Source organism: Mus caroli, chromosome 8 (genome assembly GCF_900094665.2).
Source record: "Mus caroli chromosome 8, CAROLI_EIJ_v1.1, whole genome shotgun sequence".
NCBI lineage: Eukaryota > Metazoa > Chordata > Mammalia > Rodentia > Muridae > Mus > Mus caroli.
The window spans coordinates 108,104,351-108,132,023 of NC_034577.1; the positions used below are offsets into that span (position 1 = coordinate 108,104,351).

Genomic DNA, 27,673 nt, shown 5'->3' on the forward strand with positions numbered 1-27,673 from the left:
TGCCTCTGCCTCTGCCTCCTCTGCCTCTGCCTCTGCCTCCTCTGCCTCTGCCTCTGCCTCTGCCTCTGCCGCCTCTGCCTCTGCCTCTGCCTCCTCTGCCTCTGCCTCCTCTGCCTCTGCCTCTGCCTCTGCCTCTGCCTCTGCCTCCGCCTCCCAAGGCTGAGATTAAAGGTGTGCCCCGTCAGATACCTCATTTTTCAAAATGTCTTTTATTACTTTATGTGTATTAATGTTTCTCTGCATATATTTCTGTGTACTAAGTACAGGTCTGGTGCCTGCAGAAGCCAGAAGAGAGGCTCCCATGCCCTGGAACTGTAGTTACAGATGGTTGGGAGCCACCCCATTGGTGCTAGGAACCAAACTGTAATCCTCTGCAAAAAGCAGCAAACGCTCTTAACCTATGCACCATCTCTCCTGCCAGATTATAAGGTTTCTTTAAGGGATTTCCTTTCTCGGATATACTTTACAAGGTGTAAATAGATCTTCATAAGATAATCACAAAATGTTCTCCCAAACAGTTCCAAAACGGTATCATAAGAAGTAGAAAAAGAGCCAAGTGTGACCCGAGCTGGCCTCCATGCATCTTGTGGCAATGTGCGCACTAACATACTTATAAAGAAGCTTAATTTCTAAGTAGAAAAAAAGACTGGCAGGTGCCCACAGTGCATGAAAAATTGTTCTAACACTGATTGTGTCTCAGATGCCCGTAGTTGGTGCCATGGTGAGATTTAACCAGGAAGGGATCTTTTCTTTATAAGGTTACGGTCAGCTTCAGAGTCTATGAGAAGAATTCGGTATGGATCCGGGTTGCCTGGGGAACACAGTATTCACAGCCAAACCAGTACAAGCCCACGTTCGTGGTGTATTATCCCCAGACTCCGTATGCCTTCATTTCTTCCTGCCATCTGAAGAACACTGTGCCCCTTCTCCATCAGGTAGGAACAGGGTACAGCAGCTAGAGTGCCCAGGAGCTAGAAACCACATACCTAGATAAATGCCTACCTCCCGTTCTAAGGAGAGCGTTTCTCCATCGGCTATGTGACAGAAGATATTACCTTGATCTAGTCTTTATTGTCAGTGTGAAGGTAAAGCGTTGCTTAGTATTAAATCCAGCAAGTTCCTAAAGGCAAGAGATGAGTTGTCGAAGCTCTCCGCCCCTTCTTTATACTCTATCCACCCCAAACTCTTTGTCACTTTGCTGTCTCATGTCAGGATTAGTGCTATCTATATCTCTACAGTCTGCCTATTGATGGCAACTGACATTTATGACCACTTTCTACATGTAATGTACACAAAAATACTGCCATATCAGAAGTAGCCTCTCTCTTAGGGGCCATTCTTACTTGACCCACAGTTCTGTGCTCTGGGGGTCCTGGCTTCTTTCCCAAAAAGAATAACTCATCCCAAATTTGTGCTAGTCATTATGCCTCCCCTGTTAGCATCTCCTGCGCTCTCAGAGTCCAGCGTGAGCTGGGTGCAGGTGAGCAGCTCTGCAGCTGGCTGCACGGCTCCCCACACACCTTCTGTCTGGTAGTGCAGCTCACACTCCACTGTCAGCAGCAGGCCTTAGGGTCCCACAAGTGAGTAAGGAGATAGGGTTACATTTCTTCTCACTTGCAAGAGTTGGGGGGTGAGTGAGGGGGTTGTCTTGCAACAGGGCTCACCCCTACGCTCAGCCTCCCTAGCGCCAGGGTCTCAGTGTGTACTGCACCCCACTCAGGGCTCTTCCCGTTCTCAGTTGCAGCGCCTGCATTTCACCGAGCAGTCTGTATAGACCCACGCACAACCCTAACAGTCTCGCTCCTCTCCCTCCAAGGCACTGAAAGTCGCTAGCAACCACCATCAGATTGTGCATTTGGATCTGAGAAGCAGGCACCTGGACTCACTCAAGGCAATTGTTTTTAGAGAGTATAATCAGGTGAGCCAACTCTTTACAGTAGAGTTTTCCTTTCCTCTTGCACACAGGAAGGGTGGAGGCCGCTCCCAGCCCATCCCTGCAGGCGAGCGAGTGGATGAAGCTTTTAGTCACCTCATTTTGTTCAGTTTCATACAGTGTACTGTGATCACATTGGCCCCTGGTATCCTCTCTTATCCCTGTCCTCATTCTGCCAACCCCCTTCTTCCCATCAGGACCCCTTCCTATCTTCATGGGGTGGAGGGAAGGCTGAAGGCAGGCAGGGGCCTTTGGAGGTTGCTGCATTTAATTAGGGCTCCTTGCATGAGCTGGGGGTAGAGCATGACTCCTCCCCCCAGTGGCCATCAGCTGCCTGGAGCACCTCAGAAAGGGGCGGGGCCTCGTGAGCCCCTCCTCCTACGGATGATGAATTGTTTGGATGCTGGAATTTCCATTTAATGACAAGGGCAGGTCTTCCCCTATGGTCTGAAGGTTTGGACTTAGGTGGATGGACTTCCTTAAGGAGGCTGTGCTGTATCTTCTGTCCTAGCTAGAGAGAGGTGGTGGCTATCTGCAAACCACTCCTTAAGCGGGGAGGGGGGAACAGGGTGTTTTTGCCTCTGTGACTTCAGCCACTATAAACGGGAGCCCCTAACTGTGAACCACAATAAATGCTTCTTCCCTTTAAAAAGGAAAATAATTTTTACTTTTATTGTTGTTGGGAGCTTTAAGATGGGATCTTGTATACCCCAGGCTGGCCTAAAACATATTACTTAGCTGAGGTCTCTGCCTCCCAAGTGCTGGGATTACAGGCATGGGCTGCCATGCTGGCAGAAGTTAGATGATGGCTTTCTCCCTGACTGCTCCTTCTTTGTCTGCCCTCTGCCCTCCTGCCAGGCAGATGTCAACTGCTGCCCTGCAGTGCAGCCAGACCATTATTAGGAGAAGTCACATGTCAGCTGCCACACTGGGAAACTGTCACTCACTCCAGTGCAATTCAATAGAAAGGATGCAAGAAATGTGGGCTCTGGTAGCAGTTATTTTTCCTAAAAGGCCCCTGAGCAATTTTCCAGGATGAGAAGACATGGTGCTGACGCCAGGGTGTCAGCTGCTGTCCTCACTCCTCTGGAGTTCCTGTGGCCCCTGCACCTTGGCGTGGTTTGGTTTGGTTTAGTGCTATGGTGAACCCACAGCCTCTCATTGGCCAGGCAGACACTCTAACATCCTTTGCCCAAGAAACATTGTTACACTGGTTCCTCAAACAGCCATGCTGCAAGGCTTGCTGTCCTAGGAGCCTTGCTCAATCTAGCCAGCCTGTGGCCAAGCCACCGCTGCTTTCTATTTAGTACGAATAGAAAACACAAGACTGCTTCTTAAAAACATAAGATTTAACACATTTTACAACTTAGAACCAATTCATGTCTTAACCCAACATGTTCAAATCAGTAACGTGTTCTTTTTCTTCCTCCCAGACCTTTGAAAATTACAACTCCACCACGTCTCTGCAGGAAGCAAGCCTTTCTATGTGTTGTATGTATGCTCTGAGACAGAGTTGGGCTTGGGGCAGCTGTGCGGTAAAGCATCTGTGCTAGGATCTCATTGCAGAGCTGGCTCATACTTCCCAAAAAAACAAGAATTAAGTATTCAGAGGCAGAAAACCAAGCTACCACAGGTGTCCTTCAGAATTTGCTAAAATGGCTGACAGTCACTGAGAGTGCATTCATACTGAGCAACATACCTCAGTGTTTGCATGTGAATGATAGCTGTCCTACAAAGAAGCACTGTCCACTGGGAAAGCAGGTTTCGGGAAGGCCTGGTAACTCAAAGCAGGATCACGGAGCTAGGTTGTCCAAGGTGGATCCCACGCTCCTGATGAGCTGAACGTGCTGGTTCTAGAATAATAACCTGAGTCTCGCCCTAGAAAAGCTAAACTCAAAAGCCGGGCAGTGGTGGCGCATGCCTTTAATCCCAGCACTTGGGAGGCAGAGGTGGGCAGATTTCTGAGTTCGAGGCAAGCCAGGGCTACACAGATAAAAACCTGTCTCAAAAAAAAACAAAGCAAAGAAAGAAAAACCTAAACTCTAGATTAGCAGTGGAAGGAAATAAAACTGATGTTGGGAACAGAGACTCCAAAGGCAGAAGACCTACCAGTGGTCCTATGCTAAGTAAAGAAACATGGTACAGATTTATTCACGGTAACTGTAAGGAAGTTACACAGGAAGGGTATTAGAACCTACTCAGGGATGGCTCTATTGGGATTTCTTACTCCCTGTGTCAGCCTGTGCTTTCCAGCTGTTCTGTCATATCATTATTTCAGTGAAAAAAGAAGGCACTGGACACATCTGAGCTCCACAAACCATCTGCGGGTTTAGGAATGGGAAGACTGCTATATCAGGCGAAGTGTATTCCTAACGGCACTCTTAATCTGATCTCCTCCACAGTGGATTCAAAGATCACTCACGAAAACACAGAAGAGAAAGTGAGGGTCCACCGAGTCACTCAAGAGACCTTTGGGGCCTACCCTCAGCCACAGCTAGAGTTCGCACAGTATAAGGTAGGATGGCACAGCGGACGTCCCCAGCAAGCTAGGTACAAGACCTGTCAATCAGTTACCTAGATGTTTTCATTATATTTCTTGTTTGTTTGGTTGGTTGGTTGGTTTTTCTAAACAGAGTTTCTCTGTGTTGCCCTGGCTGCCCTGGAACTCACTTTGTAGACCAGGCTGGCCTCAAACTCAGAAATTCGCCTGCCTCTGCCTCCCAAGTGCTAGGATTAAAGGCGTGCGCCACCACGCCCGGCTTCATTATATTTCTTAATTCTCTTGTTAGCAAAGGAGACATCATGAAATTCTGCATTTTCTTTTGCATTTTGTCTTCATGATAATTCTGTTGTATATCTCCAGCTGTGGGGAGGTCTACACCCCACTAGCTTATCCACACATAGAACAGTATTTAGCACGTAGTAAATGCTCATAAATACTCAAATGAGCTGGCTATGGTGGCGAACACCAGTAACCCCAGCATTTAGGAAACTGAGGCAGGAAGATCTCAAGTTTAAGGCTAGCCTAGGCTACTTTGTAACTTGGAGGCAAACCTGACTGACTGACTCAGAAACCCAAAACAAGAAAAGAGAAAACACATATCCTACTTAGCTGATTGGCGTCCAATGAAGAAAGATCAGTCGTGTAAATATACTGTAAATTAAACTTGCTCCAAAGAGTTGCTGCCTGTCCTATGGCTGTGTAGACACAGAGGTGCACAAGTCCATAGCCACCATTAGAGGAGTGTCACAGGCGCCCTAGCAGGAGCCCATGCTCCTACTCACACTACCTTCCTTCCCGAGCCCCAACAAGAATGTTTCCGTGGAGTTGTCTTATGGCTACAGGACACGCTTCAGGTCTGCCGTTGGTCTGCTCATTTAGGCCCAAAGACTGTTTGGTCGGACTTGTTTTCAAAGAGAGAAGTGGAGATTTTCAAGAGGGTTTTGAGAGGTGGCATGTTTATCAAGTCGTAAGCACGCACAGCTTTGTTCACATAAGCTAACAGTTATGAATGCCAAAGGCCAATGCTGGATCTCTCTTTACCTTGCTCATTGGTACAGAGTCTGTCACTGAGCCTGGAGCATTATTTCAGTTGGACTGGCTGCAGGGAGCCCCAACTTCCTCCCGTCTCTGCCTTCCTCCCAAGTGCTGGGTTACACATACATGCCACCACACCTAGCTTTTACATGGGTTCTGGGGACCCTAACTCAGGCTCTGCTGTCCAGGCACAAGCACTTTACCTGCTGAGCCATCTTTCCAGTCACGTGGCTTGTTTTTCAGATAAGGTCTTGTAGTCTAGGAAAGCCTCACATTCACTGTGTAGCCAAGGTGGCCTCGACTTTCTGACACCCCTGCTTCCTTTCTGTCACTGGTGTGGCCACCACTCTTAGGTGGACAGTAGCTCTCAGTGTGTGCTCTCTGGAGCGGTGGAACCAGTCACTTGGGAACGGGGAGGAAGCATAGCTCCTAGCTCCATCCTGTTCCTCCTGGTTCAGGAGAGGTGTACCCAGCCAGCCATTTTTTTGCATGCTCCTGGCTGCTCTCGACCGGCTGTACACTAAAGCTGGAGAGCCACTGGTTTGCAAGATAGACTGCTTGTTCACATCTTAGAGTGGTTAAGTTCTGTTAGCCTAGGCGCACGGTCATTTCCTCTCACCTGATGTTCTCCAACCTCAGAAAACGGCTTAGAAGACCACTGAGCGATTTGTCCACTTTAACTCACCGTGGCTACAGGTTGAATTGATTGCAAACATTAAGCATCCTGCAGATGTTTCAGCACAGGACCTCAGGATTTAAGAATCACTTAAGTTGGGGATGTTGTTTTGTAACAGGAGAACCCAGAGCTATAGGTAACAGGTTCACCTGGGTGATACGCACGTGGGACCCACAGTGTGTGCCTTCTGGGTGATGTGTGTGATTGGGTTGGGAGGCTCTGGGGTACATTTGGCTGTTGAGATAGTGTCTGCCTCCCTCAAACGTGGAGCCGTCCTTGACTCATCCTCCTGGGAGCTAGGACTATAAGAATGTGCAACTACATCTAGGGATGTCTGAGTCTTCCTTAATAAAAACCTAAGTTGTTTTTTTTTTTCTGTGTATAAGTGTTTTGCCTGGATGTGTGTGTGTGTCCAGTGCAGAGTCCAGAAGTCAGTGTAGAAGCCCTGTAACTGGAGTTAGGGACAGACAGTTGAAAGCCACCTTACGGAACCTAACTCAGGTCCTCGACAAGAACAGCAAGTGCTCATAACCACTGAGCCCTTTCTCCAGCCCTGAGATTTAGTGCCTTTATTTGAATGCAGAATGTAATGGTTGGGCGCCTGAGGGCAGCACAGGCTTTGGCTTCTCCCACAGCTGGGGTGCTATGCTGAGGGACGTGTGGACACAGAGCTTCCCCTGTAGATTGTGGGGCATTAGGCTATACACAGACAGTCTGGTTTCCAGTCGAGCTGAGGTCTGAACCCTGGGACCTGGTGGTGTTAATTTACCTACATGGGACCCAAGGAGTTCTCTCATGTCTCCTGGAACTCTGGCTCCTGTCGAAGTTACCTTTGCCCCCCCCCCCAGCCCCCACAGGAAAAGTGTGTGGCTAGCAGTCACATAGGCTGTGTCCCAAGCTTCTGATCTTTAGGCTAGACTCCTCCCCAGTTTCCTAGCAACAGAAAAGGTAGCAACATACTTTAAAGGGGGCTGTTTGGCCCCTCCTTGCCTTCTCACTCCTCTCTCTTTGTCTTCTCTCCTCTCTCTCCCTCTCCCTCCCTCTTATTCTCTAGCCTTTCTTCCCTCTCTCTCCTTTTCCTCCCTTCTCTCCTCTTAGCCATGGCCTGTCTCTCTCTCTCTTTTCTACCTTTTCTCTTTCCCCCTGCCTTTCTACAATAAAGCTCTAAAACCATAGACCGTCTCTGCTCATCAAGGCCCGCTGTGCAGACTCTCGCCTGTGTGGGAACCTCTCTCCCTCAGCCCTCTCTCCCATATTCCCGGGGCGACAGGGTGTAGCCCCCGGCCCCCAGTCGGGGCTGCCCCTTGTCCACCACACCCACACCCCACTCACACCCCCATCAAGTGGAGTCAGTGGCTTAGATGCCCAGCCAGGGCTGAGTGGAAAGCGTCTGGTAGACCTCCCACACCCAGAGCATAGGTGGAACTCTGGCCAGACATGGGCTATCCTCCCTTCCCCTCTCCCCCCCCCCCCCCCCCCCCCCCCGCCCCCGCTTTCCTTCAACCCCTTTTTAGTTCCCACAGTAGATGAGTACCGTGCTGAGGGCTGCTCTGACAGCCTCTGCTATGAGTCAGATACAGCGCTGGCACTTTCTGCTAGACATCCTTCCTATACCAGATGCTTTCTGCCTCTGCAGTTAAGTTAAATGGGCTTTGTGTGTATTAATCCATGTGTAGGAATTAATGAAATACATAATTGGTTCATTATCTCTCACCATCCCAGCTGATCCCAGGACTTAACCATCATTTACAAATACTTGTTTTTGACAGCTGGAAACCAAGTTCAAGAGTAACATAGGTGGGGGCCTCTTGGCCGACAGGAAAGAGCCCTTCCGGTGCCTTGTAAAGTTCTCCAGTCCACATCTTTTGGAAGCATTGAAATCCTTAGCACCAGCCGGTAAGTGGTCAGTTTATGTCACGAGCCAAACAGATATCACCAGTGGCTACTGCTTCTCGGGAGACGGCCATCTGGTTACCTGTAAGCCGGTTGGTTCCCTCTGAGCCTTCCCTCCTCTCCAGTCTGCTTCCCCTCAAGCCCTTTTCCTGTCTGTGCCTATTAGGGGGTAGGAGAAGGTGCCCATAATTCTTTCTGATCCTAGCCATGTTTAGACTGAGTGTCCCCATGATCATTCTTATTTTTGTTTTCTTTTTTTCAGGAATTGCAGATGCACCACTTTCTCCCCTGCTCACCTGCATACCAAGCAAGAAAATGAATTATTTTAAAATTAGAGATAAATGAATACATATGGCTTGGCTTCTGCTGCACATGCAGGTCCAGTTATAACCAACTGGCTTCTGTGTACAGTCTTGTGTCTTAGAAGCCAATCCTTGGTGTTGGACATTCGGTGTTTTTAATGAACTATTGGGACTGCATCTGTCCTTCAAATTTGCATGTACTCTCTCTCCCCGTCAGTACAGCAACTGTGGGCATTTGACAAGTGATAAATATGTGCACGCACATGCATGAGGCTGCAGGTTGACCTCAACCTGGCACGCACAGAAGTCAAGCATGGGCACAGTGCTTGACTCTGTAGGCACCTACTGTCCTTCCTCCCGCTGCTGCTGCTGCTGCTGCTGCTGCTGCTGCTGCTGCTGCTGCTGCTGCTGCTGCTTCTCAGAAGTCTGCTCCTGGGGGATCTCTGTTACACACCCTTGATCACAGAAGAACCAAGAAACTACCCAACCCCAAACTAGGAGAGTCAGAGGGGAGCTGGAGGCTACAACACAAGGCTGCATATCTAACGGCCTCTTTGTGTAAAACAACTTCTCTATTATATGTATACATATGCTTCTCGTGATCTTTTATCCATGGCACACTGAAACTGAGCATCACTGATCTGTGAATAAAGATACTGACAAACGCATTATCAGTTGCTTTGAATGAATACATAAATAGTCGTGAAAGGGCTAAGTAATACTTATACAGTAGTGTGTACAGGCTGTGGGTCATCCGGTATGGATCCATTTTTAGTTTTAGCGTGGTCAGACATGTCAGGCGCTTGCCTTGTGTATTTGGGCTTTGTGCTGACAAGTTCTCACATCAACTTGATACAAGCTAGAGTTGTCTGAGGGGAGGGACCCTCAGTTTCAGGAAATGCCTCCCTAATGTCAGGCTGCAGGCAAGCCTGAAGGGTATTTTCTTAGTTAGTGATTGACTAGAGAGATGGTCCCATCCCTGGGCTGGTGATCCTGGGTTCTGTAAGAAAGCAGGCTGAGCAAGCCAGTAAGCAGCGCCCTTCCATGGCCTCTGCATCGGTTCCTGTCTCCGGATCCCTACCCTGTTTGAGTTCCTGTCTTGATTTCCTCCAGTGATGGACTATGATCTGGAAGTCTAAGCCAAATAAACCCTTTCCTCCCCCAACTTGCTTTTTGGTCATGGTGTTTTATCACAATAGAAACCCTAACTAAGGCTTAAAGACATTTCCTCCATACATACCTTTTTAAGGGGGTGGGGGTGGTTTGATTTGTATGAGTGCTTTGTTTGCATCTGTGTATGTGTACCACATTCGTGCCTGGGAACTGGAGTTATGGATGGTTGTAAACCACCATTTGGGTGCTGGGAATCAAACCTGTCCTTTGTAAGAACATTAAGTGCTCTTAACCACAGAGCCATCCCCCTAGCCCCACTAGCTCCCTTTGACCACTCTCTTGACCAGTCAATCACATACAAAGAAGTCATTCTGCCCACAAGGTTCATGAGTGGCTGAATGGGAACTGCCGAAGCCCTTGCACTTGCTGGGGTATTTATTCTACTTCTAGCTCTTCCTGGTACAGTTGGCAGGAATCTGAACAAGAAAGCCTAACGTCATACTGAACAATTCTCAAAAATGCCTGCTTCAGAATTCCTGAGTATTTCTGAGTATGTTCCCAAGGCAAAGGGACTCTGCAGTTGAGCCATTGGCCCTGTGATACCCAGGTCCAATGTAGTAGGTGGCATGATGACGATAGATGTCGGTTATGAAATGTGACAGACTCAACTTCCCATTCCTGATTTTGGTGCAGAGGAAGGGCCATTGGCAAAGAAATGCAGGTGACCTCTAGACACTGGAAAAGGCAAGATCCTTGGAAGAACAAGCCCAGCTGACACCTTGCTTTCAACCGACTAGATCCACTTCAGACTCGTCCCTCTTCAGAGATAAGAGAGAAATAGTCTGTGGGGGCTGGGCTGTAGCTCAGCTGGCAGAGTACACGTCTAAGGCACTGGGTTCGATCAATCTTTAACGCTACCAGCCAGGCTTAGTAAAACCCCAGGACTACGGAGGTAATGGTAAGAGAATCAGGAGTTCAAGGACTCCTTGATTATATGGGGATTCTGAGGCCAGACGCGGCCTCAAAGAATAAGATAAGTTTGTTTTGTTTTGTTTTTAGTGTGCTGCCGATCAAATCCAGGGCCTTAAGCATGCTAAGCAAATAGTCTACAATATAAAATTAATTCCTAATAACAATAAAGCAACGGTCAAAAAAAAGGTTAAACCTAAAAGCATCTCTTTCTCTTCTATCCAGCTGTTGCCTGAGCTCAGGTCCCTAGGAAGAAGAAAGTGTGGGTTCATGGAACCCATCCAATTCACCTGTTCTCCCAGCACTTGGGACTTTAACCTCCAATACGCGCTCGCCGCGGCCGGCGGGCGGCGCTGCGGCCACCGACCGGCCGGATGCTAATGAGCCCGGAGGCCCCGCCCCCTGCCGGAAGTGGCTGCGGCGGGGGCGGGCACTGCGAGAGGGGCCTGGCGGCCGTGCGGGAGCCATGGCGGCCACGGAGGCGGCGGCGGCCGAGTCTGCGGGTCCGGCCCCGGGTGTCCCGGCCACGCCGGCGAACACGCGGGGAGCCGCCGCCGCCTCTAGCCCGTGGAGGCCGCCCGAGTCGCGACTGCAAGGCAGCCGACCGAGACCGGCCAGGGCTCGGGCCGCGGCCCCGGTGCCACCGGCCCGGGAGCTGATCCAGCCGACTGTGAGCGAGCTGTCCCGGGCTGTGCGCACCAATATTCTGTGCACCGTGCGCGGCTGCGGCAAGATCCTGCCCAACAGCCCTGCGCTCAACATGCACCTCGTCAAGAGCCACCGACTGCAGGTGAGCGGGCCGCGGCGGGGACGCGGGCGCGGGGTGTGCGGGGTTTGCGCGGTGCCCTGCCACCTGCGCCCGACCGAGCACGGCGAGAGCGCGGGGGAGCGCGCACACGCACCGGGCAAGCAGCTTCTCGGTGGCGTGCCCACAACACCTCGGGGAGCCTGCCTGTTTACTCAGGTTGCAAGGATGAGCGACAGGTGATGTCGCCAAGGCATCCAGATGCAACCCCGCAGGCTTTCCGCCCCTCCCACGAAACTGCCGGTGGGTCCTACCTGGTCACTCAGAAGCGGCTGCGGGTTGGACTCTGGGCACTTGAGCTGCAAGTTTCACGGGGTTGCTGAGATCAACTCTGCTCAGGAAGGAGAGGGGAGGGAGGTTTCTCCCGTGGATCTGTAAGGAGGAGGTTCACCGGTAGATGGTATGACGGATGGTATGACCAAGACCTCTCCGTGTTACATAAATGGGGACGATGGCTTTCAAACCTATGGTATACCCTGGAAGCTTGGGGGAGGAAATCAGATGTTAGGGCCCCCATGCCAGACCTGTTAAGTCACAGCTTCTCAGCTTTTACAGTAGGAAGCTTCCTTTCACCATCAGGTCTCTGTGCCCCCCGTGCTCCAACTGGAAAACGCAAGTCACTGAAAGCAGTTTTGTGCGCCTTTCCCCCGGTCAGATTTGAGTCATTACTTGGAGGGTTGCAGGATCTCTCTGACCTTCAGGTAAATTCACCTTGGGCATCCCCCACCCCCACCCCAGAGAACTCCCCAACTGTAACTTTTAGGTTTTACTCTGTAGTAGGGCCAATAAGTGTACTGTTCTTGAAGGGATGCCCTGCCTTTACTTAGCAGCTGGGCACAAGAGGCAACAGTGATCTCAGGGAAAGGTCAGTCCGGAAATGTCAGCAGGGGCAAGCTGAGGAAGTTCTGTGTAAAGGTTTGTTCCAGAACACAACTCACTTCAGGCTCCAACCTGCAGCTTCCTCTTTCATCCTAAATGTTAAATTCTCTTTTCTGTTTTAAATCTTTCTGATTTAGCGGGGTGGAGAGTGAGTGTGCCTGTAATAATTCCATGGCCTAATCCCTCAGTTCCTTACAACTTGCATTCAACAACTGGAACCAGCCTTCAGTGTTGTCCCCCTTGCTGATAGGATAGTTCATGTCCTTGTATAGCCCAAACTGTCCTCAAACTTAACTATGTAGCTGAGGATAACCTTGAACTCTTGATCCTCCTGCCCTAAATGCTCCTGAAGTCTCCTAAATGCTGAGGCTGCCGACATGCATCATCATGCCCATTTTTATTTAGTGCTTGGGATCAAACCCAGGATTTCTAGGCAAGCACTCTTCTGGGCTCCAGCTCCAGCTCCAGCCCCAGCTCCAGCTCCAGCCCCAGCCCCAGCTCCAGCTCCAGCCCCAGCCCCGGCCCCAGCCCCGGGTGATTTCTGATCACAAAACAAAGCTGCTGCTCTGACCAAGGGCATCCTTGGTGTTGGCCACAGTGATTCTAGCCAGCATTTCTTAGCGAAGTGTTTGTTCTTTAATCTGGACCTGCTATTGGGGGAGCCCTGTACCCCCACAACTTGGTTCTGCCTTGGAAGCACAGAGATGCCACTGGCTGTGGTGAAGTGGTGTGATAATGTACATTAGATTGGTGCTCACAGCTCAGAAATACACAGGAGGACAGGTATGACACGTGACAGGAAGAACATGTCTGAGCCAGTACAGGTTTGGTTTGGTTCAGTTCAGTTCTTAGGCAGAGTCTTGCTATGGAGCCCTGTCTAGCCTGAATTCACTCTGTAGACCAGAGTAGCCTAAACTTACCGGGAGTGTTCCTGCCTACCCCCAGGTGCTGGGACTACAGTGTGTACCACCATGGCCCGCTCTAGCAAGTGTGGACATCAGCAGTCAGATGTTTACTCAGATTTGAGTATGTCAGAGTACCAGAGTCCTCTCTGGCCTAGAGCCTGTGTGAAGTATGTCATTCTTCCCAGACTCTTCATGCGCTTTTCAGATTCTCTTATCTAGAGACAGCAGTGAACGGCCTGGCCCACTCCTGAACCCAGATATTGGACAACAGAAAGACGGGCTGTTGGGAGAAGATTCCTGCTTGGTCTCTGGAAGCTTCGTTTAGCAGTATTTAAACTGCCTCAGGGTTTCCTATGGCTGTCGTTTCCCTGTCTGGCAGCTCACTTCCTTGTAACCTCTGCCTTGGTAACCTCAGGGCCCCACAGCTCCTAGGCATCTGTTGTCTGATGGAAAGGGAGTCTGTTTTTGTTTTTGTTTTTGTTTTTTCTAATGCAGGGGCCTGTGTGACATAGCCATACTTTTGTGGTAAGGCCTCAGAGTCGCAGCTCTATGTATCCTCAAGCTGGCCGCTACACAGAGGCTTTTCAGTTCAATTCTTGACATGTGTTATCCTCAAAATATTATGAGGAAAGAAAACAGTGTCATGAGGACACATGGTCCCCAGAAAGAAGGCCCTGTGTGTTTGGGGACCATGATTGATCTCTGCAGCCCCCTGTTAGCTGAGTTTCTTCAACTCAATGGGAATTCTCATTGTCTTGGCTACAGCTACTTGAGTGATTCTGATTGTGTTCCTTGTTTTTCTATTTCCCTGGCTGTGATAGTCTCTCTCTCTCTCTCCCCTACCAGTTGTTGTATGGTCGTTATATTCTAATCTACCACGCAGCCTAATACCCAAGCCCTTCTGAAGCATGGCCAATCAGGCCGAGGGATTGCAGGCCGCCTTTGGTTTGATGCAGGTTCTCAAAATAAATGGCCATGTCCCACGCCCTGAAAGGAAGTGTGGACATGTCATCAGCCAGCCACGCCTGCAGTGGGCTCAGCAGAGAGCGATGATGCAGTGGAGAGCGAGCTAAAATGATCCAGAGGAAGAGTGGGAGGAAGTAGGATCTGCCTGGCTGCTGGAGAGGCATTTGAAAGCAGGGCAGGGCACAGGGGGGCACTTCCAGAACCTGTTATCAAGTGGCATGTGGCTTCTTAAGCCCCGCCAGCATAGTGATCCTGTGTTCTGCTTCAGACAGGGGTATGTGGCCAGTGACTTAGAAAGGTCGCGGCAAGCTGCTCCATAAACCATCTCTTATGACGAATACTGACTTCCGGTTTCGAGTGGGCTGCTAGGGCCGTGAGGTGCTAGGAAGCTTCTGCCTCCATCTTTATGGTCTTCTTGACTCTGCTCTTCAGCCACACACCCTTTGCCCTCCCTTTTCTGCTCTTTATTTTTATTGTCTCATTTGTGTGTGTGTGTGTGTGTGTGTGTGTGTGTGTGCATGTCAAAAGCATGGATGCTTACCGAGGCCAGAAGCCAGCACTGGGTCCCCTGGAGCTGGAGTTACTGTTGGATGTGAGCTTCTAGCTGCCACATGGGTGCTAGACACCAAACTCTGCAGGATCAGCAAATGCTCTTGACCACCGAGCCACCTCCCTGGCCCCTCCTCCTTCTGTCCGGGTCTCTTTTCCAGGCTTGTTTTTTGGAGGCTTAGTTCTGTGGTGCTAAAGATGGAACCTGGGGACTCACTCCTGCTGGCAAGTGCTCATCCCTGAGCTACACCCTTGGTCCCCACCATCTTAGTTTTGGGGACCGTCTTCTCTTCTGCAGATTCTTGAAACATTTAAATATTGTTATTTAAATTTATTACTTTTTTTTTTTTTTTTTTTTTGCTTTTTGGAGACAGGGTTTGTCTGTGTAGACTTGGCTGTCCTGGAACTCACTCTGTAGACCAAGCTGGCCTCGCACTCAGAAATCCGCCTGCCTCTGCGTCCCAAGTGCTAGAATTAAAGGTGTGCGCCACCACTGCCCGTCTTAAGTTTATTACATTTAATATTAGTAATGATAATATTATTTTAATAAAATGTTCCCACATTTCCATCTGACAGAGGAATGTTGGCTGGGAGTAGAGCATCCTATGAGCAAAAGGAGCCTACAGCAGTAGGAGAGTCAAGGAATGAGTGAGAGAGTGGACCCTCGTTCCAACCACAGACACAGCGAAGCCCTGAGTCCCCAACTGTCACGTGTCCTTGACTCTGCAGAGGACAGCAGAGGGAATGCTACTCTCCTGCCTTATGTGGTGTGCAGTTCTCTCCCCTCCCCAGCTGACCTTTGAATTCACTGTCTCAGAACAGTAAAAAGAAACCCCAAAGCCCTGTGGGCACCTATGATAAAAGAGGGAAGTGTGGGGTGGTGGTGGGTGGATGCCAGGGTGGAGGGGTTTAGTATCCATTTGAATGAGTGCTGTTGTCTCAGCCCCGCTTAAACTGCACTTCCAGGTCTGGTGGGCCTCCTGCGCACTGCTCACAGAACACAGGCTCACCGGAACATTTCCTGGGTTCACAGTACTCAGAGCCAGTCAGTTACACAAATGAAAAGGCTGGGCAATTAAAACTACAGGCTGAGCACCTGAAATACTCCAAATCCAGAACTCTTTAGCCACCAATCTGAAGCTTGAAGAAAAGCTCCGGTTTAGGAGGGTTTGGGGTTTTCCAACTAGAGACACGGAGACAGTAAAGTCTATGCAAATACTTGAATCTCAGAGTCAGTTCTGGGCCCCAGCACTTTGTAAAGGGCATTTCAGTCTGAGATCCATTAGGTATGAAAGGAAGGCAAGGAAGGCTGGGGACCTGAGTGTCTCGGGCCCTGAAGTGTGGCCATGGGTGGCATCGGGGAGCTGCTGGAAACGGACTGGACAAGGTAGTGGCGTGGTTGAAGGTACATTAAATATCTATCTGGGGGCAAAAATTTAACATTTTAAATTTAATTTTAAAATATTAATTTAAAAAATAGCTCAATGGTTAAGAGCGAGTGCAGCTTTACAGTGGACCGGGTTCAGTTCCCAGCACCCACAGAGATACTCACGACCACATGCAACGCTAGTTCCAGATGACCTGACACCCGCTTCTGGCCTCCACAAGCTCCTGCTTGTTTGTGGCATGCAAAAACTCATGCCTGCACACACAGTGCTTCAGAATAAATCTTTATCTTTATGTTTTTAAAAGATTTATTTATTATATATACAGTGTTCTGACTTCTTGTATACTTACACAGAAGAAGAGGGCACCTTTGGCAGAACAGCCCTTGTTCTTAACCTCTGAGCCATCTCTCCAGCCCCAGAATAAAATTATATATATGGCAAAATATGCAGGATGCCAGTTCAATTTTGGGGCACATTTAACAGCTTAGGACCTGATGAAGGAGACATGTGAATTAAGGAGTTGGGAAGCATCTTTCAGTTGAACACATACCTATGTCTTTCCTCTCATTGATGATACTGGATGGGGAATGCATGTGTTGGTTCAGTCAGTTGTTTTCCATTAAAACAGATGGTAAATTAGTAAATGAAATGAGGTCGGTGATGAGAGACAGTATTGGTTGTCATAACATAGTGAGTGCCAGTGTTCAACAAAAACTGTCACTTAGACCAGTGGTCCTCAACCTGTGGGTCGTGGCCCCTTTGGGGGCAGGGATAGTAGATATTTACATTACAGTACAGATATATACATTCATAACAGTAGTGAAGTTAGAGTTCTAAAGTACCAACAAAATCATTTTATGGTCAGGTTCACCAGAACATGAGGAAATGTATTAAAGGTCGCAGCATCAGGAAGGTTGAGAACCACTGAGTTAGACCTTCACAGGGGAACTCAGATTAGAGGGATCAGGGGGGATTGGAATCACACGCTTTGGTTCAACAGTGATTAAATACTGGAAACAAGAGAAGGGAGACTTCTTTGAGAGACCACTTAAATACTGAAGTGAATATGAGTTTCTAGACCACCAGTTTTCAACCTGTGGGTCCAGAGCCTTTCACAGGGGTCACATACCAGATATCCTGAGTGCACAGCAGACAGAGGAAGCTGGGTCCAGGGCCTGCGGCACCTCTTAGCAGGATGCCAGAGGTATGGGATTCCTAGGTGTTCTGCAGCAGCTGCCACCTGAACCTGCCACTCAGTTCTTTCTCTGATGGCCTGGAGACAAGCAGGCCACGGCCCACCCCTCCTTTGCAGCCAGCTGGGAGGGAGCAGACAAAAATTAGGTCTGAAGCCACCAGTAGTCTGAGGTGTGGGTAGCCACACAGAGGACCTGAATTTGATCCCCCATGGAGCCCAAGTGAGAATGCCTGGTGCGGTAAGGTAGCGTGTGCCTGGAATCCAGGACTAGCAAACTCCAGCCAATGAGAGAGAGACACTGATTCCTGAGGGCGTCACCCAGCGTGCTCTCTGACCTCCACACATAGGACATACACATGCATTTACATTTCTTAAAACTTCCAGTTGATGTCACTTATAGCCTGGTGTGGTGGTATGTGTACGTTCAGAGGCTGAGGGAGAAGGCTAACTTAAGCCTCAGAGCCATCCCCAGCAACATTAAAAGTCATGTCTCTTACAATACTTTATTATTATTATTATTATTATTATTATTATTATTATTATTGGCTGGCTTACTTGTGGTTGTCAGAGAACAACTTTTAAGAAATGGTCCGTGCCTTCTACCGTTAGTTCTGGGGATTGGACTCTGTCCATGGGTAACATGGGGCATCTCCCTGGCCCAGAGTTAAACAAACGAAGAAATCAGATACAGCATTTTAAAAGCTAGACATGGTAACACAAATATTCCAGGCTACTTCTGAGTCTGAGGTAGATGGAGAAGTTCAAGGCCAGCCTAGACTACTTGGTGAGGCATTATAAAGGGAAGTTAGGGAGGAGGAACTGGATATGGTAAAATGCTGGGTTAAGAAAAACTGAGTTGTACTTAGGAAAAACTTAGCAGAATTGGGGAGGTGGCTCAGTGGTTAGTATTGGCAGCTGACAGCCATCTGTAATCTATAACTCCAGTCCAAAGGATCAGATGCTCTCTCCTGGCCTCACTGGGCACCAAACCACGCAAGATGCCCATATACATAAAACAACAGAAGGGTTAATAGGAAGTACATAAGACCTTGTGTTGCTTGCTCATTACACCGCCAACAGCCAGAACCTACATCAGACTATTTTAAATACTTTAGGTAATAGGTTAATAATCAGATCCAAGTCCTAGCTGGGGATACAGCTCAGTGCTTGAACACTTGCCTACTAGCATGTATGTGGACCTAAGTTCAGTCCTCAGTACAATGGGGGCGGGGAGGGGGGTCAGACTAAAGTGCATGTGATGCAGACACGAGGACCCAAGTGTGGGGCCACGCCTACATTAGTGCTGGCTGGGAAGGTAGCCAAGAGGAATGCTGGAACTCCTTAGCCACCAGCCTCACGTTCAGTGAGTATCAGTCAGGGTTCTCCAGTAACTGAGCTTACAGAATGTGTGTGTGTGTGTGTGTGTGTGTGTGTGTGTGTGTGTGTGTGTATGTATATATGATCTATTAGAATGACTTACAGGCTGCAGTCTAGCTAATCTAACAATGACTGGTTGTGAACAGAAAGTTCAAGAATCAAGTAGTGCTCGGTCCACAAGGCTGAAAGTCTCATCTGGTCTTCAGTGTGTGCTGGAATCCCGAGGAAGTAGGCTCCAGTGCCAGTGAAGGGATGCTGTCCTAGCCAGGAGAGGGCAAGCAGGCAAAGAGCAGAAGCTTCCTGCTTCTGTGTTCTTATATAGACTCCAGCAGAAGGTGAGGCGTACATTGAAGGTGTGTCTTCCTACCTCAGATGTCCAGACTGGGAGTGGATGTATCCATTTCAAACCAAGCAGAAGGATCTCTCACAGGGTGACCTCCAGTTATGGATTATAGCTCATTCTAGATGAAGTCAAGTTGACAACCAAGAGTAGCCATCACGGTAAGGGACCATGTCTCCAAAAAATAGGACAGAGGACCAGTGAAATAGCCCACCAGGTCAAGGTGCTGGGCTACCCAGCCTGATCACCTAAGGGCAGTCCCTGGACACATATGACAGAACAAAGGACTTTGACAAGTTGTCCTCTAACTTGCACATGTGTTCTGTGGCATGTGCATACACATACTAACTCAACAAACATAATTCTTGAAAGTAAAGGTAAACTGGAGACTGGTTTAGGCCTGATGCTGACCTCTGATCCTTATACATCTACACACCGTGCATGCTTGTGCAGACTCTTACACAGTAAAAAACGGAAACCACGGTGCTCCCAGCGAGGCCCATATCCTCCTCACAGGAGTCTTCTCAGGGGCGGAGACAGAGTATGGGTGAGGGTGACACCCAGGAACAAGCACCACCTGGGCTGTGGGGCCTGGGAGGGCGGGCTGTGTCTATCAGCAGCCTGGTGTGATGGGTTGGTAAGACAGTGACTGAGCCAGGTGTGGTGCAGCAGAAACCTTTAGTTCCAGGCAAATCTTTGATTTTGAGGCCAGTTTGGGCTACATAGAGAGACCCTACCGTAAAAAAAAAGCTGATGATGCTGGGCTTTACCTTTGCAGGATGGCATAGTAAACCCGACGATAAGGAAAGACTTGAAAACTACACCGAAATTCTACTGTTGTCCAATCAAAGGATGTCCTCGAGGCCCCGACCGACCATTTTCTCAGTTTTCTCTGGTTAAACAGGTAAGTGACTAGCTATACTTTTCCCAAGGTGTATGTGTTCATTACTTTGCTATTACCATGATCAAACGCTACGACCCCGCTGGAGAGACATGGTTAAGGGCATTGGTTGCTCTTCAGAGGGCCTGCATTCAGTTCCCAGCACCCATGTGGCGAAACTTACAAATGTTTCTAGCTACAATTCCCAGAAATCCCACCTTCTCTCCTGGCCTCTGTAGGAACTGCACACATGTTGTACATGCATTGTAAAATACACATAAAATAAAAATAAATGATTTTTTAAAATAAGTAAATGAATGAATGGAAACAGCATGCCTTGAACAGCCTACAGAAGGACTTGGCTGCGAGCACAGCAGCAGGCATAATGGTGGAGCAAAGCTGATGGTCATGGCTTAAACTGCAAGCAGGAGGCCGAAAGAGTAAACTAGGAACAGCTTGTGGCTCTGAAACCTCAAAGGCCAGCCCAGTGCTGTACTTTCACAAACTACACGGAGCCTCCAAACATAACCAAACAGCGGCGCCAGTCCACTGTGGGGCAAGGATTCAAATACCTGAGCCCGGGAAGCCGTCAAACCAGCACAGTGGCATACAGATGGCATCAACTCAGTGTGTGCTGTACCTGCTGAGCAGGCGTAACCAGAGATCCAAGTGTGAGTTGTGTGGAAGTCGCTGGCCAGGTCCCACACAGTGGTTCCTCAGTGTGAAATGCCCATACTCAGGTCTGTAGAGGAAGAAACAGACAATCCAGCCAAGAGGTAGAAAATGGACGCTGCACACCTGTGAGTATACGTGCCGAAGGGCAAGAGCAGACAAGAAGCCAGTAAGGAGGAACCATCGAAGACCTCCCAGAGAGAGGCTGCTGTCCTGTGAGGAGGAGGGGATCCATCTGCTGAGGAAAGAAAGACTGAGGCGGAAGCAATGGAGCCTGAGATGGAGAGATGGCTCAGTGGCTAAAAGCACACACTGCTCCATTCCCAGCACCCATTCCAGGTGGTTCAAAGCCACCCGGAGCTCCATGGAAATCTCATCTGCCCTCTGGCCTCACCAACAGTGGACTCATGTTTGCATGCATGCACACAGATGCACGCAAATAAAAATAAGAATTTAATGAACAAAAATGAAGTGGTTCCTGCCATTCTGCAGTCTTGAGGTCACTGCAGAGACTACATCTTAGTTGGGGTTACTACTGCTGTGATGAAACACCACAATCATAAAAGCAAGTTGGGGAGGCAAGGGTTTATTCAGCTTACACTTCCAGGTCATAGACCATCACTGGAGGAAGTCAGGGTAAGAACTCAAGCATGGCTGGAACCCGGAGCCAATGCAGAGGCCACAGAGGGTGCTGCTGATCATGGTCTGCTCAGCCTGCTTTCTTGTAGAACCCAGGACTATCAGCCCAGGGATGGCACTGCCCACGATGGTCTTACGGAGGCTTCCTCCTTCCAGATAACTCTAGTTTATGTCAAGTTGACATAAATCTAGCCAACTCACTGTATATTCTTGCCCACAGCATTTAAGTGTAGTTGAGAGTCTGGATACATGGGTTGGTTCCAAGGCAGCCTGCCCACTGTGCATAAGGAGAGGCATATGTTAGACTGGGGTTTGTCTACTGGCAAATGCGGTACCTGGTAATCCTGGGGACATTGAGTGTGTGGGCGGATCTCAGTGTGATGCTGTCTCTTGTCTTCATCCCACCCATATTCTCTGCAGCACTTTATGAAAATGCATGCAGAGAAGAAGCACAAATGCAGTAAGTGCAGTAATTCCTATGGCACCGAGTGGGACCTGAAAAGACACGAGGAGGATTGTGGCAAGACCTTCCAGTGTACGTGCGGCTGTCCCTACGCCAGCAGAACTGCACTACAGTCTCACATCTACCGAACTGGCCACGAGATCCCTGCAGAGCACAGGTAAAACAGAGAGATGCGGTTGAATAGCTGTAAATGGGACCTCCTGACAAGCCAGCCACAAAGGGAACGGAAGGAACAGGGGAAGGAACCTGTGGCTTTAACATGGGTGCTTCTGGAATGGCAGCAGAAATAACGGAGGAGCCCCTAGACCAGGCTCCTCTTTATTTTTTTTATTTGAGGCTGGACCTAATGATAACAAGTGTGTCCCCCTGGTGCACCCCCCAGGTGCTGGGGGTACAGGGGTGTGTGTGTCTGTGTGTGTGTGTGTGTGCGCGCTGCAGTGCCCAGCACAGCCTGAGAAGCTGATGCAGGTGCTTTGTGTTTTGAAGATTTCTATTTTTACTTGTGTGTGTGTGTGTCAGTATATGTATGTGAACGACATATGTATGCAGGTTCCTGCAGAGGCTAGAAGAGGGCATTTGGAGCCCCCGGAGCTGGAGTTACTGGTGGTGCTGATGTGGGTGCTGGAAACCAATCAGATCCCCTGGAAAGCAGCAAGTGCCCTTAACCACTGAGCCACCTCCCTTCCTGTTCCCATCTGAAAAGCTCGACTTCCAGCATCTTCTCTAGAGAGAGAGGTTGCTGAGAGCTCAAAGTGAGACTGTGACTGTGTGTTTCATTTGTCTGTATCCTCACATTCTGTGGAGCTGAGGACTGACTCGGGGCCTCAGGAATGCTGGGCAAGGTCCAGCCTTTCTTCTTTAACTCCAGCCCTGGACGCACTCTGTACCTTAGGCTGCTCTTAAATATCCTGCCTCAGTCTCCTGTGTAGCTAGGATTATAATTACAGGCTCAGCCTTAACTTTCATTTTAAAATAACAAATTTATATTTGGTGAAGTGGCTTTCTGCTGTAGGTGTGATGCTTATAAGCTTCTTGGTTTTAAAGTTCCTGATTTTAAAGCTCTGACCTAAGGGACCGGAGAGATGGCTCAGTGAGTAAAGGCTCTTGCCTTCAGGCCTGACAGCCTGAGTCTGAGCCTCAGGACCCACGTGGTAGAAGGAGGGAACCGACTCCTGCGAGTTGTTCTGACCTCTACACAATGAATGTGCTGTGACACACATGCACACACATAATAAATAAATGTAATTTAAACATGGAATTGTTAAAAGCTCCTCCTTGAAAATGAGTGTATTTAACATATGCATGAAATCCCTTAGGAGACAGAGCAAAGAGGTTCCAAAAGTTAAGCCAGAGTTAAGCAGCTCCAAGCCACCCATCACTCTAGCTCCAAGGAGTCTGGTACCCATTTCAGCCTGTCACCATGTACACATAACACAGAGACACATGCACGCACGTCTTAAAATTGAATTTATTTTTGCTTTCTTACTGTTTCCAGAGACCCACCTAGTAAAAAAAGGAAAATGGAAAGCTACCTACAAAACCAAACGTTGTCCAGTAAAACCACTGAACCACTGAGCGACCAAGCAGCCCCGCGCCAAGGTGCTCCTGAAGCAGATGCTCTGGAGGTAAAGCCTGCAGCATCCCTCGAAGACTCCTGTAGCTCCCACACCAAAAAGCAGAGCATCTCGACGCCTCCCAGGTGTCCCCAGAAGTTGCTGTTACCAAAGCCCAAGGTGGCTCTGGTTAAACTTCCGGTCATGCAGTTTTCCCCTGTGCCTGTCTTTGTGCCTACAGCGGATTCCTCGGCCCAGCCTGTGGTGTTAGGTGTGGATCACAGTTCTGCAGCCAGTGCTCTGCACTTAGTACCCTTGTCGGTAGGAACCTTGATCCTCAGCCTGGACTCAGAGGCCTGCTCTCTGAAAGAGAGCCTACCTCTCTCAAAAATTATCAGTCCTGTTGTTGAGCCAATGAATACAGGTGTTCAAGTGAACTTGGGTAAAAGTCTGTGTAGTCCTTTACAAGAGGTAGGGAGTGTGTGTCAGAGGACCAGCATTTCCTCAAGCAACGTGCAGACAGATCTGACCTATGCCTCAGCCAACTTGATACCCTCTGCTCCGTGGCTCGGCCCTGATTCCTCTGTGTCATCCTGTTCTCAGACTGACCTGTCGTTTGATTCTCAAGTGTCCCTTCCTGTTAGTGTCCACACCCAGACGTTGGTGCCCAGCTCTAAGGTCACTTCATCCATAGCTGCTCAGACAGATGCATTTATAGATGCCTGTTTCCAGCCTGGTGGGGTCTCCAGGGAAACCCAGACCAGCAGGATGCAGAACCGCACAAACGACTCAGTGCCAGTGGGCCACACTGGCCTGTGTGGGGACATTTTTGAAAGCGTGCATGCGTCTTACAGTGTGCCCACTGACACCATCATGAGTAGCAGCTTAGTTGCAGAGACAGGGACTCACGGTCTGCCACCTCAGAGTGACCCTAAGATCTTAGGCCAAGTCATGGAAAAGTCTGCACCTGTGTTAAACTTCAGTGCCCAGAACGGCATGCTTCCTGCACAAACCATGACAGATAATCAGACCCAAACCATAGATCTACTGAGTGACTTGGAAAACATCTTGTCAAGTAACCTGCCAGGTCAAACACTGGATAACCGGAGTCTCTTGTCCGACACAAACCCTGGGCCTGACGCCCAGCTCCCGGCTGGCTCAGCGCAGAATTCTGGGATTGATTTTGATATTGAAGAGTTCCTCTCAGCCTCCAATATCCAGACCCAGACTGAGGAGAGTGAGCTCAGCTCCATGAGCACTGAGCCGGTCCTGGAGTCCCTGGACATCGAGACGCAGACTGATGTCTTCCTCTCAGATCCCTCCACACAGCCCTATGGGTTCAGAGCAGGGTCAGGCTTCCTGGGCCTTGAGATGTTTGACACACAGACACAAACAGACTTAAACTTCTTCTTAGACAGTAGTCCTCACCTGCCCCTGGGCAGCATCCTGAAACACTCCAGCTTCTCCATGAGTACCGACTCCTCTGACACAGAGACCCAAACTGAAGGAGCCTCCCCTGCTCAGCACGGACCTGCTCTGGAGAGCAAGGTCCAGTTGAGCAGCACAGAAACACAGACCATGAGTTCTGGCTTCGAGCCCCTGGGGAACTTGTTCCTCACCAGCAACGAAACTCAGACGGCAATGGATGACTTCCTTCTAGCCGATCTGGCCTGGAATACGATGGAGTCCCAGTTCAGCTCCGTGGAAACCCAGACGTGCGCAGAGCTGCATGCTGTCTCCAGCTTCTGAAGGTGCAGCCAGGCATCCCCGCTCCATATGCGTTTAGAATATGGGCTCAAGGACAGCGGCACCAACTGGGGATGTAGTCAGTGGGGCAGCTGTTTAGATTCTCTTCAGTTCTTGGTGTTTTGTACTCGTGACCACAAGATTGGTGTGCAAATGTGAGTGTATTATAAAGTGTAAGTGTTGATCTAAAATGTCGCCTACGTTTGCTCCTGTGTAGCTATTTATCTTTTTAAAAAATGCATTTTACACTGTAAAACTTAGAACTGTTTAGCTAATGCCAAGCTTAGCAGGTGGGAGGGGGCAAGCTTTGTGGCTGCTTTAACTGAGTATAGCACACTTAAATGGCATCTCCGCGTAAAGGGCGCCTCAAATGCTCAGACAATGTTTGTGTGGCCGCTAACTCCTGGATGCCACCACCTTGCCTTGTCATGTCCCTCTGACTTGGAAGCACCAGGGAAGCCACAGCTGTCTTTAGCTTTTATGACAGTTTTGAGTCTCTGCTGTCCCTTTCCTCCTGAGCTGTGACTGCCGCCAGCTTCGTGTGTCATCCTCCCAATGTGAGGTTACTGGCCAGTGTGAGAACAGCAAGCACTCAGTGTCAATGGCAGCCTTAGTATGAGGAAGGTATCCAGCTGTGGAGATACCTGCGCACTGTGGACACCCTCGGTTCTGTTCATCTCGGGCTTATCCCGCTTCATGGACGAGCTCTCCTCTGCTCCCTCCAGAGTGTTGATCAAATCTGTGGGATTGCCACGTGCCAGACGGCAGCCAGCTGTGAGCACACAGTGGCTAGAGGGTAGTTCCTGGTCGACCCCAGAGCTTCTAGCTTTCTATAAATTGGGGCTCCTATGACTCCATACTCTTTGTGCTCGGTGAATTTACTAGAACTCAGGGATACTGTTTCTGTGAAGGGTAGGCTGGGTGCAAAGGGGCAGAGGACTTCCACACCTTCGCTAGGCACAGCACCTACCAAGAGTCTGCCTGTTAGCCTTGTAGGAACCTCCAAACTCAGTCTTGTGGGGTTAGTGGCTGCTTCGTTGTGTGGGTAGAGAGTTGCTTAAACCATTAGAGATCAACTTAACCTTGAGTAGTGTCACCCTTCCTGGTGGGTTGGGAGGTAGGGATGAAGCTGAAAATACCCCAACCTTTCGATCATTACTTATTCCTTGGTCTCTCCTGTGACTTGTCCCCATCCTAATACTACCCTGATGCTACCAGCTACCAATGACCTCATAGCAAGCAAAAGCAAAACATTTTTCTGAAGACTTCGGGGTGGGGGGAAGTTGTGAGCAAATATATACGTTACATCACCTCCCCACAGACATCCTTTCTGCTCCACAGTAGACCCTGGGGCCTACCCGACTGCTCCCCATAATGGACTCAGAGACCCTCTAAGAATTAAAAAGGAAGACGTGGGGTGAGGGAAAGGTTTTCCTGCCCAGCCCCCACCAGTATGCTGCACTTGTTATCTTGGTAGGAGAAGCAGGGCCCACAGTATCTTTCCTCCACCCACCCCCATCTTCTCCCTGAAAGAAGCTCTTAGGTCTGACAAGCATAGTATGTGTACGTTGAGACTAGCAATTGTAGAATAGACCCATCTAAAGTATGCTGATCTAGATTCTGTTGTGATGCATTCTTTAAAGAGGGAAAATCTGGAGAGCAATTGCTTCAACGGTTAAGAACACCCTCACTCTGAGGGAAGAGCGAGGTCAAGCCTGCCTTGGGGGGGCTCTGTGCTAAGTAGGTCATGGGTTCATAGCTGGTGCCCACCTCTGAGGCAAATTAAGAATCAGCCCAGCCAGGGGACCTTTCCAGTCTAGCCTGGATGGAAAAGCCCTGTTCTTTTGGCATANGTTTGTGCTGCCAAAAGCTGAACCTTCAAAAATGAAACCTAAGAGGGCTGGTGATGACTCATTAAAGTTGGTATTGCTGCTGTCCTGTCACATTCATCTGATGCAAAGAACTCAGTAATGGGCTAATAACACACCTGGCAGATGAATGCAACCCAGGAGCTAAACAGTGGTTGTGGCCACAGTCGCCTGTGAATGTGAGTTTCAGAACAGACATAAAGCCTTAACTTAGATTTTCTGTTGTTTTGGACTCATCCACTGCCTTAACGCTCAAGCATCTATTTAAGCCCTCCGGCTGAAGGAGAAATGCATGTCTGCTCGTGGCTCTTTGTAAATATAAGTGCAGCAATCTATGGCTTTTTAAGTTTTTGTGTCTGTGGAGATGTGTCTTAATAGTTACAAGATAAAGAATGGAGCATGTAATTGTCCTTCATGTGCAAGAACTGTCCCCACAAAAATCTTTGTAACCTGAGCTCCCCTAAGGTTGTTTGTTTGTGAACATAAATTTGGTGATTAAAGAGAAGCTAGAATTCTACCTTTCTGTGTGAATTTTGTCCACACTTAGGATGCAAGTTTGTTGTTCTTGTGTATTTCAGAAGATAGTAATGAAATGGTTGTGCCCAGGTACCTTCCCGAAAAGACAGTGACACTTTTCCCTGACTAGATACCCCAAGGGATGAAGAGGTGGCACGGTGGTTCAGACACCTTGCTGCCCTTTCAAAGGACCCAAGTGTGATTGCCAGCACCCATAGCACACCCAGCGGTAACTCTAGCTTCAAGGCATTTGCTGCCTTCTGAACTTGGGAGGGCACCCTAAGACACGTGCATACATAACATTCATAAAGTATAAGCCCAGCATAGTGGTACCTGCCTCAGAGGCAGAAATAGGCTAGTTTCTGTGAGTTCAAGGCCAGCCTAGTCTACTTAGCAAGTTCTCAGGGACAGCCAGGGCTGAGTAGTAAGACCCTTTCTCAAAAATAAGCCTCCCTCTTCCCCCTCCCCCTCCCCCCTCTTTCTCTCCCTCTCCTCAATTACTAGGAAG

At 49.1% G+C, this 27,673-nt stretch overlaps 2 protein-coding genes across 2 annotated transcripts in view; both read left to right on the forward strand.

The window, feature by feature from the left end:
• Cenpn (centromere protein N) overlaps positions 1–9,002 on the forward strand; it is a 20,875-nt gene extending 11,873 nt beyond the window's left edge. The window contains exons 7-12 of the mRNA XM_021169831.2: positions 759–935; positions 1,817–1,918; positions 3,367–3,424; positions 4,336–4,448; positions 7,917–8,043; positions 8,303–9,002. Coding sequence (XP_021025490.1) covers positions 759–935; positions 1,817–1,918; positions 3,367–3,424; positions 4,336–4,448; positions 7,917–8,043; positions 8,303–8,385 — 660 coding nt within the window. The 3' untranslated portion in view covers positions 8,386–9,002. The remainder of the gene's footprint in view (positions 1–758; positions 936–1,816; positions 1,919–3,366; positions 3,425–4,335; positions 4,449–7,916; positions 8,044–8,302) is intronic.
• A 1,860-nt stretch (positions 9,003–10,862) lies between these two features.
• On the forward strand, positions 10,863–27,166 carry Atmin (ATM interactor). Its single transcript, XM_021170704.1, has 4 exons — positions 10,863–11,214; positions 19,607–19,732; positions 21,440–21,639; positions 22,978–27,166. Exons 1-4 carry the CDS (start codon positions 10,891–10,893, stop codon positions 24,782–24,784), a joined length of 2,457 nt encoding a protein of 818 aa, XP_021026363.1. The 5' UTR covers positions 10,863–10,890; the 3' UTR covers positions 24,785–27,166.
• The last annotated feature ends 507 nt before the right edge of the window (positions 27,167–27,673 follow it).

Excerpts from the sequence above, each read along its gene's own strand:
- Atmin (XM_021170704.1), top strand. The coding sequence starts at position 10,891 with ATGGCGGCCACGGAGGCGGCGGCGGCCGAGTCTGCGGGTCCGGCCCCG. Across the intron at positions 11,215-19,606 it reads TCAAGAGCCACCGACTGCAG|GATGGCATAGTAAACCCGAC; the intron begins GTGAGCGGGCCG and ends TTACCTTTGCAG. Across the intron at positions 21,640-22,977 it reads GAGATCCCTGCAGAGCACAG|AGACCCACCTAGTAAAAAAA; the intron begins GTAAAACAGAGA and ends TACTGTTTCCAG.